Source organism: Panicum virgatum, chromosome 2N, assembly GCF_016808335.1.
Source record: "Panicum virgatum strain AP13 chromosome 2N, P.virgatum_v5, whole genome shotgun sequence".
NCBI classification, from domain to species: domain Eukaryota; kingdom Viridiplantae; phylum Streptophyta; class Magnoliopsida; order Poales; family Poaceae; genus Panicum; species Panicum virgatum.
The window spans coordinates 52,781,657-52,794,045 of record NC_053146.1 but is presented as its reverse complement, the minus strand read 5'-3'; the positions used below and the strand labels follow the sequence as shown (position 1 = coordinate 52,794,045).

The following is a 12,389-nucleotide window of genomic DNA, read 5'->3' as shown; positions in this document are numbered from 1 at the left end:
CGAGAACGAACAGCTCGCGCGGTGAAGAGCGACTCACCGAGGATCGCCGCGCGGCAGCTCGGGGCTCGAATCCCACCGGCGCGGCGCAGAACCAGCCGACGGCGGGGCAGCGGTCCGACCTCCTCTCGGTGAGGCCGAAGCTTATCTAACCGTTCTCGGTAAACCCTTCTCTTCATCGGTTCATCCGGCCACTACCACCTCCTTCTCTACTCTCTAGTGCGTTTATTTGCAGGTCTCTCTCTATCATCTTTTTTTTTTTGCTGCTCGACTCGGTACGGGGTACGCAGACTACGACCCTAGTTTGGGATTTTTAGCGAAGGTGATTGTCTCCGATTCATACTTTGCAATTTTTGTGACATTTGTCCTGAAGACCCCGCTCAGGTGGGCTCGTGCTACCACTGAGGAAATGCAACTCCTTTTGAACTGTCTCGAACACTTCTTATTTAGAGAGGAGCCCGACTCTCGTTTTCTGATGCTTTGGCCCAATAAAAATCTCAGCTCCAGTGCTGCTTACAGAGCTGTGCACTTCAACGTCCCCGCTATTGTTCCCATCAAAATCATTTTCATTGCTCGAGAACTGGAAGTACAACGGAGACCCAGTTTTGGAAAACCAAACTTCCCTCCAAAATTTGATTCTTTGGCTGGCTTCTTTACCATGAGCGCCTGAACACCCGAGCCAGCATGTCGTACCGCAAGTCCGCAACATCTGTGAACCTGAGGAATCGAGCTGTGAGAGTTGCCCTGGGATAATCAAATAACGAAGCATTTCTACGGATCATATCTTCCTTACTTGCTCCTGCGCTTGCCCTGTTTGGGATCTTCTAGGGATCCAATTGTCAATCTTTTTCACCATTCTGTGAAACGGCGCTATTCCATCTCTTTTATGATGTTCTTGTCACCGGTGCCCACTGCCCACCTCCGTTCTTCTTATCACTAATGATCTTTTCTTATCTTTTAGGTTGTGACGCAGAACCTCCCTATTATTGCTCAAGACCTCTCTTAAGTACCTAACCCTAATTCTAATTATAAAACACACGATATTTAGCTGAATCAAGCGTTGGATTTAGCCAAAAAAACAGAACAAATTAGAAGTGCGAATGACGTGGCAACATTTTCTTTTTAAAAGTACATGATAGCATTTAAGTTCCCGTCCTGATCTTGGTTCTGCAACTCGACGGCTCATCTTGTTTTAACCAGTGCAAACTGCAAAGAAGAAATGGACAAGTGCACACTGCACGACGCCGTGCGCGGGCAATGCAATCAACGGTTAGTCACCCGCCCACTCACCGCCACCGGTAGGTGACCCGCTCCCTCCCACTTCCCACCCCCACTCGCTGTATCCCGGGCCCCACGACGCACCAGGCCTACCACGCCACTCCCACACGATCAGCGACTAAATTAACCCCGGAAACCCGAGTATTAAATTTCAAATAGGCTTAATCAGAAATAAAGCGCACCGTTATTTTCCATCTCACACTTTTCTCTTTACCCCCCCCCCCCCCCTCCCTGTCTCCCCTCCTGCGTCTCAGCGTCTGCGTGTCCCCTCCCCTCTCGCCGAGCCATTCGATTCCTCTCTCTGCGCGCTCCCCCACGCGAATCGCCGCCATTTCGCCGACTCCGGCCGCCGCCTAGGGTTCCGGTGCCAGCGTCGCCCGAGGGTTACGGCCGTGGGTCGCGCTCCCAGCGTCGCGCGCTGCGGCCGGAGGCTGGAGTGGCGGTTCTCCGTGGAGAGGAGGTGGCGGTGGCTGCGGAGCGGGGGTCTCCGGCGAGCGAGTCTTTCAGACGCCGCGGCGGCGCGGGGGTCGATGTGGAGGTAGTGCGGCCGTGGGAGGCGAATAAGTTGGCCGCGGCGGCGGAGGAGGCGGACTGGCGGAGGCAGCCATGTTTTTCAGCAGGCTCGATGACTCGCCCATGTTCAGGAAGCAGGTGAGGGGTCGCGCCGGATCTTGGTTTCTGCTGTCTGGGGATCCTGCGTAGCGGCTGTGAGGTTGTTTTCGGCCTCTCGGGCGCGCGGGAGAGATAAAGGTTTCAGCTTTGGGTGCAATGCTTGGCTCCGGTGGCTCCCGGATTGGGCTGCGGGTGGTCGCGCTGATCTGCCCTTCCTTCTGGGTTGTGCTGATGGGGAATGAGTGCAGAGACTCTGATCCTTGTGGCGTAATTTCATCTCCAATCAATTTTGAATTAATAGTATAGGACCTGCAGGTTTAACCGCTTCTTTTAACTGGTTTTCTGGACTTCACTATGGTTTCACCGGTGCTCTTTGTGGTGTTAGAATGTACTGATGCAAACACGTGACTGGACTTTTGCCCTTTAAAGTGTTTCGGTTTGTCAGTTCTCTTTGTTCTGGTCTTTTGATTGCTATTTTCTTTGGACAGTTTATTGTTTGTTTTGACGCGAATTAGGTAGCACAACTTGCTTGTCAATGTGTAAATTTGGCATGCATTGTGATCATTTGGTGTACATTTTTGGAAATGTATGATTCATTTGTCAATTGTGGGTTGCCTGGTTTAGTTTTGTCATGATTTGGACAGAAAAAGGGTTGCCTAAATTATGCAAGGAGTATGAGGAGTCATTAATTGTTTGTGAAGTAGGTGCCTTCGATTTTATTCATGCTTAATAGCTTGTTCAACTTCTGTGTGAAACATAGTATTGATTCAGTGAGGCCAACCTAAGCTTTGTATTATTTTTAGGGATCTTGCTATTATATATCAGTCCTTGCTTCCTTTGGTTCACGGATATTGCTAACTTGTTTTTCTTGCATTAATAGATGCAATCACTAGAAGAAGGTGCTGAATTGCTAAGAGAGAGATGTTTGAAGTTTCACAAAGGTTGCCGCAAATACACGTAAGTGAGCATTCACTTCTCATTTATGTGGCACATTTGGACTTACCAAATCTGAAAAGTGTTATTTCTGATTTGTGAATTCTATTGGATTATATGGGCCGTGCATTAATTAACAGTGTTTCTCTAGGCCTCCCTAATTTCTTCGTTTGTTTCAGGGAAGGACTAGGGGAAGCATATGATGGAGATATTGCATTTGCAAGTTCACTTGAGACTTTTGGAGGGGGTCATAATGATCCGATCAGTGTTGCGTTTGGAGGTTAGTTATTTGGTTGTCTTTTAAATATACGTATTCAGCTTTGTACTAGTTATGTACATTCAATTTGTTATATGATCATTATAAGTGCCTTTTCTTTTAATGTTTGTTGAAACTGATTAATTTGATTGTCACCTTTAATATATTTCTAGCATCAGCAGTGATTCTTTAAACCCTTTTCACTTTCCTAACTGGTTGGTTCTCTTGTAACTCATGACATTTACTTCTTTTGCAGGGCCTGTTATGACCAAATTTACAATTGCCTTGAGAGAAATTGGAACATACAAGGAAGTATTGCGCTCCCAGGTAGAGAATCCGTATATACGTTACTATGGAAGCATTTTCATCAAGAATGCTTTTGTCTGTCACCCTTCTCTGAGATATTGTGGCTTGGCTATGACTCATCTCCCTGGCCCGACAAGATTTCATTTTAATGTTATTTTAACAATTACATGGTTAAATTCATTCTTGTGGTTGTATTGAAATCATATCCCTTTGCATTCATCACTAAGAGTGGAACTAATCCAATTTGTTAGGTGTTACAAACTTGCACTTACAATATCACCTTCAGTGGTGTAACTGCTGATGTATTGTTGTGATAGGTTGAGCATATGCTAAATGACAAGCTGCTCCAGTTTGTGGACATTGATTTACATGAAATGAAGGTATTGGCGTAGTCTTCTGTGAACATTGAATCTGTAGAATCCACACGTGGAATTATATATGGTGTTAATATAATAACATTTGTGCAGGATGCTAGGAAACGGTTTGACAAGGCTACCCTTCTTTATGACCAGGTAATACTGCTTTGATGCTATTTTACAATGGTCATACAATCACATTCAAAAGCTTATATGATATAGGTTGTTTGGCTTTTCTAGGTTTATAAATTCTGCTATGCAATTAGACATACACTACATCTAGATACATAAATTTTACTGTGCATTTAGAAAACCTAAAACGACCTATAATTTGGAACGGAGGGAGTAGTTTATTTTGTAACTAGAAATGATCTATTGTTCCAGAATTCCATTTGCCCTACCTTCAAACCTAATAGCCACCTTGCACTGGAGTCAGAATGATCTGTTGGTCGATTATGCTTAGCTGTTATTTTTTTATTTTCTTTTCTTTGAAAAGATTTTTATTTTCTTTTCCAGCTACTGAATTCTAACCCAAAGCAAATTGTTCTATTAAGTTATGTAGGATGAGCAGAGTCTGCTATTTGTTTCACGAGGCTAATTTTGCTACTGTGTAGCACTGAATTTGTAGCTTTCTTTTCTTTTTAATATGCGTTATCATGCTTGACATGTCAGTTGACGGTGCATTTTTCACAAAACTAAGTTGTTATTCAGAAGGCCTGTTCCTGACTTCCACTTGTTTTATCTTCTTGTTCAGGCTCGTGAGAAGTATTTATCCTTGAAGAAAGGTACAAGGACTGATGTAGCAACTGCTGTAGAGGATGTAAGTTTACTTTGACCTTATTGAGTATTTTTCAAACTTAAAAGATAAGGTTACTTCCTGTCACTAAATTGTTTGTGACATATTCAGGAGCTTCACAGTGCTAGATCTTCATTTGAGCAAGCACGTTTCAATCTGGTGCATACACTCTCTACTTGTCACTGTTCAAGATTCTTTATTTTGATTGGTGTGATGCCTTTGTTTGCCTTATCTGTATTTATAACTTTATATTCAGGTGACCACACTTTCAAATATCGAGGCTAAGAAAAGGTTTGAATTTTTGGAGGCTGTTAGTGGGACAATGGATGCACACCTTCGTTATTTCAAACAAGTATGTTCTTGCTATTGTTTTCACATTGACAATTCTAGTTTATCTACAAATGTGATTCAAGCTCACTCTACTGCTATTTTTTTTTCAGGGATACGAACTACTACATCAGATGGAACCATATATCAATCAAGTAACTCTTTTAGCCAAGATATCTCCTTTCTTGTTTTTAGTGCTCTAGTTGACTATATTGTATAGTGGTCAACTTTGTTGATGCAGTAAACATGTCCTGCTTTATGGAGTTAACAGCACATTCTGGAACTGATGCACCAATCATTATTCTTGCCAATCACACATTACTGCCTTCCTGTTCCTGCTTCAAGATACCAACTTATTTAGATCTTGCAATACCTGTAATTAAGGTGTTAGGTGCTTCTGCTCGATTTGCTTCATTAATTGCTCAAATCGTTTTGCTTTTTGGTCTGCTGAATGGGTATAACATTTATATATTATGATTTCATGAATTACAATGCATCACCTTTGGTTACTATTTCTGTAATTGTTCAAATAGCTGTATTCCAGACCTGATTTGTTCATCCCCTTTTAGAGTTTTCCTTCCCTTTCTATTTTTCTGAATCCGAGAAAGGTTGTTTACATCGTGCATCATGCCTTTTCTTTTGCAGGTTCTTGCTTACGCACAGCAATCGAGAGAAAGGTCTAACTATGAGCAGGCTGCTCTTGTTGAGAGAATGCAAGAATTCAAACGACAAATTGATCGGGAAAGTCGGTGGTCACCAAATGGAATGAATGATTCCCCTAACGGTGATGGAATACAAGCAATTGGTAGGAGTTCTCATAAGATGATTGAAGCAGCGATGCAATCGGCTTCAAAGGGCAAGGTAACATATACTGGTGGTATCCGAAGACAATATTCACGCATGCACAGTTGTGGAATTCCAACAAGGGGAATGCATTTTATACTGAAAGTAACTAATTTCAGGTTCAGACCATTCGACAAGGTTATCTTTCCAAGAGGTCTTCAAATTTGAGAGGTGATTGGAAAAGGAGGTTCTTTGTCCTCGACAGTCGAGGAATGCTATACTATTATCGCAAGCAGAACAGTAGGCCGTCTGTAAGTACTCTCACAAGTCACAATACTTGGATAATATCTTTGGCACACTTAAGCAGTGTTTCATTTAAATTATTTCATCATCTTTTGTTTTGATTTTGTAGAGTGGTTATTCTAACCAAAGAACTAGCATGCCCTCTGAACATGGTTCTGGGTTGCTCAGCAGATGGTTCTCATCTCATTATCATGGCGGCGTGCATGATGAGAAATCTGTTGCACGCCATACTGTAAACTTGCTAACATCAACCATTAAAGTTGATGCAGATCAATCAGATCTGCGGTTCTGTTTCAGAATAATTTCTCCCACAAAGAACTATACATTGCAGGTATGCAGCTTAAGCGTACATTTTTATTTCTGTCTTTCTTTATCAGAATGATGCCGTACGAAACTATTTAATAGCCATAGTTTCCATATTGATTTCTATCTAGTGACATGAACCTAAAATTGTGCAGGCAGAGAGTGCAATGGATCAGATGGATTGGATTGAAAAAATTACTGGCGTCATCGCTTCTTTGCTGAGCTCCCAGTCCCCTGAACGGGTTGGTGATGAGTGTCCCACATTGCATTGTTTATATACCTGAAATTGATTTATATGAAATTATATTTTGTTTACAGCGTCTTCTGCTGAGTCCTAAGGGAAGCAGTCATCATCGAACTGCCAGCGAAAGCAGTTCTTTCAGTAGCTCTACAGAACTTGAACATTCGATAAGTGAAGATTGCATGCTGGAAAAGAACTCAGGAAGTGGTTATTTCGAGCATTCTGCTAGGGCTACACAGCATCACCGAACAAGCATGATGAAGCCTGATAAGCCAATTGACTTGCTTAGGAAAGTGGCGGGCAATGGTAACTGTGCCGATTGTGGTGCCTCAGAGCCTGACTGGGCATCCCTGAACCTTGGAGTTCTTTTATGCATAGAGTGTTCTGGGGTACACAGAAATATGGGTGTGCATATATCTAAGGTAAACGAGCAGTATTGTCTGCAATTTGAATAAGCAAAATTTTCATCACATTACTGTAGAATTCAGATATATTGTTCTGCATTCAGAATTCGTTGGGGTCTTGGATGATGTGTATCTGTGCAGTGCGCCAGTGCCCATTGCTTTGTGCCAACCAGGCACTGTAGGTTGCAGTACTGACATATTCAGGCTTTCTACTATAGATTTGATATGTTGGATGGAATCGTATATGTGAGTAGCATACTGAACTTACCTTGCATTGGCTTGGCAGGTAAGATCTCTGACGCTTGATGTCAGGGTTTGGGAGCCATCTGTTATCAATCTCTTCCAGTCATTAGGCAACGCGTTCGCCAATACTGTCTGGGAGGAAATGCTACCTTCGTCAAGCTGTGCTGACCATGGTGATGTTTCAAGGTAGCGTTGTGGTGCTGCTTATACAAACTAGCATACAGAAGTTGTAGAATTTACAATCCTTCTATTGCTATTCATTCAACTTGCAATTCTACTGTTATGCAGGGCTGATAGATTAGAAAACACATCGCGCGGCTTTGCACTCAGCAAGCCTAAACAATCTGATCCTATTGCAGTGAAGGAGAAATTTATTCATGCCAAGGTACTTCATAGTTTGCCACTTCTGTCTATTCTAAATTTTCAACAGACAATTACTATCACTGATCATTCTTTTGAAGACTTATCAGCACCGATATTGTGAATTTACATATGTGAAATGATGTTGCATGTGCAGCATCTATAGATTAGATCTGTTCTTAGAAAATGTCTGGCCCTGCTTGGAAATGGGATTTTGGGAAATAAACCCTTAGGACTTAGTAGAAATGTGATAAACCCTGGAAGTTCATAGAACCTTTCCCCTCTTCCAAACTAGCCCTTGGTGTACCACATTGGTCATACTGTTTAATGCCTCACTAACTGGGCGGAACCTAGCTACTTTCTCTTAGATGATCACTTCACAACTGTGTAGCCATAGCACTGAATTGACCCCTCGTTGAACCTCACCCTCTGTTACCATCACTAATTATCTTTTGTATAAAATGAATTAAGTTGGGAGGCATCTTTTTATTTGCAACTTTGTAAAGTATATACTCAACTGTTAATTATTTTTCCCTTAATTTTCAGTATGCTGAAAAGGATTTTGTGCGGAAACATAACATGGATGAGATTCAGCTAGCACAACAGATGTGGGATAATGTAAGTTCAAACAACAAGAAGGGGGTGTACAGTCTGATTGTGGGGTCAAATGCCGATGTAAATTTTTCTTATGGACATACATCATTTAATTCGGCTTTGACTCTGGGAAAAGCGCTCCTCCTACAAGAGCAACCGGCTTCACCATCAAATGGAAGTTCTAGATGTTTTGATCGCAATCTGCTCGAGAAGGGTTCTCCTGGGGACTCTATTTCTCCTGCCAGCACAAGTGCCCGTATAGACGAATTGGATGATTATGTTGAAGGATTGTCTTTGCTGCATCTAGCATGCCGTGTCGCAGACCTGGGCATGGTCGAGCTACTCCTGCAGTATGGCGCCAATGTAAATTCTACAGATTCAAGAGGGCAAACACCACTTCATCACTGCATTATGAAAGGCAGACATGTGTATGCCAAGTTGCTGCTTTCCAGGTATGCAAAGTTCATGTTGGTTATAGCCTAAATGAAAATTGGGATAATTGAGGAACTAGAAATACGTATAGATTCTAATTTACTCGCTGTTTTGCTGCCTTTGCAGGGGGGCTGATTCTCAAGTCACGGACCGAGATGGTAGAACAGCTTTACAGTATGCAATTGACAGCGGAACCATAGACGATGAAGAGATCCTCGTTTTGTTAGAGGACCCAAGTAGACAAATCATGTAGGTAGTAACTCTCCAGTACCCCATACCATGCGCCTTTGTACCCGTCTGCTGCAGTCACCTGGCACGGCGCCAAGTATACCATCGCCGATATTCTCGGTTTCTGTCAAGAGCAAGTTTATAGTTCTCTAGGGCTACCGCGGTTCTGGTCACGTTTAGAGTAAAAGTGACCTGTTGTATCGTGGGTGCAGTTTGCAATCTGTTTGGTTTTGTTTGCAGATGTTGCAGTGTAAGGTTTGTACATTGGGGAGTGGCTGCCGTTGTTGTGACAGATGTACATATAGCGATGTGTCGTCATGATTTATGCAAGGATTAGATTGGTGAGAAATGTTGCCGTCTCCTGACAGACAGAAGAAGAGTTATGAATTCCTATACAGCTATACAGGCTGTGTTCAGTTCGCACAAACTTTCCATCACATCGAAACATTAAATAATATAACAAATGACCCATGCATGGAGTACTAAATGTAGGTAAATAAAAAAACTAATTGCATAGTTTTGATATACGTTGCGAGACGAATCTTTTGAGCCTAGTTAGGTCATGGTAGGACAATATTTATCACAAACAAACGAAAAGTGTTATAGTGTGCTACAGTGTCCGATGTGATATTTTCTCCTAGAATTTCGTGGATCTAAACACACCCACAGGCTATGTTCACTTCTCCCAAACTTTCCATCACATCGAAATCACATCGAAACATTAAATATAGAAAATGATTCATGCATGGAGTACTAAATGTAGGTAAATAAAAAAACTAATTGCATAGTTTTGATGTACGTTGCGAGACGAATCTTTTGAGCCTAGTTAAATCATAGTAGGACAATATTTACCACAAACAAACGAAAAGTGCTACAATATGCTATAGTGATTGATGTGACTTTTTCTACCACATTTTTGCGGATCTAAACACACCCAGGCTGTGTTTAGTTCCACCGAAAAAACACTGTAGCGTCAGAAAAACACTATTGCTCACTGTAGCATGTTTCGTTTGTTTATGTTAAACATTGTCCTACCATGACCTAACTAGACTCAAAAGATTCGTCTCGCAACGTACATCAAAACTATGCAATTAATTTTTTTATTTAACTACATTTAGTATTTCATACATGGGTTATTTGCTATATTTAATGTTTCGATGTGATAGGGGATGTGATGGAAAGTTTGGAAAGTTTGGAAATTTTGTGGGAACTAAACACACCCCCACAGCTGAAACAACTGTTCCTGATGTTTCTACTCCGCTGCTCAAACATGTCGCGGAACAGAAAAGTTGCTCTGAATCTGATGAGCAAGACGTATCACAATTCACACAGCACCACAGGCCACAGCATTGCTACACCCATCTTGCACGCATGCTATGACCTGCAACAATCATGCTTTGCTGCTGCAGTCTCTCTCTCACACACAGGCACTGAACACTAGTGCTAGCACTGGCTGACGAGTCAGCCACTCAGCCTTCTGAACAAGGGCTTCAAGCATGGATGCGCGAGCAGCTCTGATGCCTCTGCAGTCGGCTCCTGTCGATTGACAATTGACAAGTGACAACAGAGTTCGGTTCAGGATCCGGTGGCGGCCGCATCTGCTGCATCCTTTCTCCCCACGAGAAGGCGTCGTCGACGCCTCACGGCCCCGATCGGTTTGGTTTCCCCGTCGTATTATAGCACACGATTTCCGAAAAAGAATCACACATGCATGGAGTACTAAACAAAGTTTATTTGTAAAAATCTTTCCACGGATGGGTGTAACTTTTCACGACGAATCCAATGATAATAATTAATCGATGATGGCTACAGTGATGCTACATACATTCGTCTAATCGTGCGGACAAAGGCCTCATTAGGTTCGTCTCGCGAAGTAGCACAGCGTTATGGAGTTAATTTTGTAAATTGATTTTATTTAATACCCTAATGTCAAAATTTTTGTACTGCTTGTGCTAAAAAAACCAAACAGGGCCTAGGATCAGGCGTCGCTGCCGCCGCCCCGGGAAAGCTGAACCGCGCGCCCAGCGTGGCAGACGTCACTGCAAGGCAATAGCCAACAACGAGGCGCCCGGTCGGTTGCTCAGCCCACTTTGGCGCCTGGGGGCGCGTGTACGCGCGCATGCATGCGCCGAGAAGCAGGGCCTTGTTGGAAGGATGCAGGGCTGTACGTACGATCATGGCGTAGGAGAAGTGGAGAACAGCCTGAACCGCCAGACCCGTGGGTGCCGGCGCGACGCTGGGCGGGCGTTTGAGAACACGGTGGAGAGGGAGGGCGACTGAAGTAGGAGCATCTTGGTAGCTTCCTAAATTTATACGTTGTTTTGATTTTTTAGATGTATAATTCTACTATACATCAAGATATTAAATATATATTATATCTTGATGTACGGTAAATAATTTGAAACGGATGAAGTATTCTGGGGGACACTAGTTGGCGATCGCGCGCTGCAAGAGCGTTGCGGCGAACAGGTACTCCTTTTGTACTGTACTTCTTCCTCCTCCCTCCTTTGTTCTTTCTTCTTCCTTCTTTGTTCTTCCTGTCGCCCCCGCCGTCGACCGGCTCCGACGGCCTCCGCCGCTGCCCTCGCTAACTGAGCCCGCCACTGTACCCCCAGCCGCCGTCGCGCTGTCTTCTCCCGTCGGCCTCGCTGCCACCCACCGTCCACCGGTTGTCCGGCCCCGCCCGGCCGACGCCGCTCCCGCGCCGCCGCGACCTCCGCCGGACAACCCACCTCCACCGCCGAGCCGCCACCACCCCCGGCCCCCTCCTCTATGGCCGGTGGCCATGGGAGCCGCCCCCCCAACCCCCAGGCAACCCGAAAACCTAAAGGCCGCCGCCTCCCGCTACCACCCCAGCCGCCGGCGACCTCGCCAGCGGCGCGGGAGCCCACCTCCTACGCTCCCTGGCCGCTCCCTCCCCCTCTTCAAACCCTAGCTCGTGGCGGCGGCGGCGACGACGAACGCGCGCCGTATAAGAATTTCGAGTATTCTAGAAAGACTTACTACAAAATAGTATTCCCAGCCCTTGCTCCCCGAGTGGCACGTACCTGCGTGCCTAGAATTTTGGTGCCCACCGACCCGTACGTACGTGGGAAGAAGACTTAAAGACTGATGCATACGCGGCGCGTCACGGGTCAAAACTTCCGGAAGTGCAGCCCGCAATGAAGAACAATAACCTCACACGGTACTTCTGTACTGGTACGTGGCTGCATACAAAGGTCTAAAGCCTACGGAACGGAGATACTACGCATCCATCTTCATTCTCTCGCCCGTACGGTATATACAGGACGCGATGAACACGTACGATGGGTCCAATATCAAGACTACAGTAGCGCACGCATTTCTCTATATATATGTTTCTATATACGATAAATTTTGTAAGTACCAACGTGATGACAATATACACACACATATATACACATGGTCGTTTCTTCTATATGTTGGGCCCTTTGGCTATGTCGAAATGAGGCTGTTTTTCAAAAATTGTATCCTAACTCATTTTTACAGGTCATCTTTAGAGGAACATATTGGGCGCGGCTCTGGTCGCAACTATCTGAAGAGGAAACGATGAAATCACTGAAAAATTTGTGCCAACGATTAGAAGGAGTGATAATGGAGCTTTTCAACATAAGCGGTT

General features: G+C 44.1%; 1 protein-coding gene across 1 annotated transcript; it reads left to right on the top strand.

Annotated features, from left to right (window-relative positions):
* Window positions 1-1,502: 1,502 nt before the first annotated feature.
* Window positions 1,503-9,113, top strand: LOC120661200 (ADP-ribosylation factor GTPase-activating protein AGD3-like). Its single transcript, XM_039939944.1, has 19 exons — window positions 1,503-1,926; window positions 2,768-2,844; window positions 3,000-3,100; window positions 3,333-3,403; window positions 3,700-3,762; window positions 3,850-3,894; window positions 4,493-4,558; window positions 4,646-4,693; window positions 4,791-4,886; window positions 4,975-5,016; window positions 5,507-5,722; window positions 5,824-5,955; window positions 6,057-6,278; window positions 6,406-6,492; window positions 6,569-6,913; window positions 7,182-7,324; window positions 7,427-7,523; window positions 8,045-8,544; window positions 8,651-9,113. The coding sequence occupies exons 1-19, from the start codon at window positions 1,882-1,884 to the stop codon at window positions 8,775-8,777; spliced, it is 2,523 nt and encodes an 840-aa protein (XP_039795878.1). The 5' UTR covers window positions 1,503-1,881; the 3' UTR covers window positions 8,778-9,113.
* The last annotated feature ends 3,276 nt before the right edge of the window (window positions 9,114-12,389 follow it).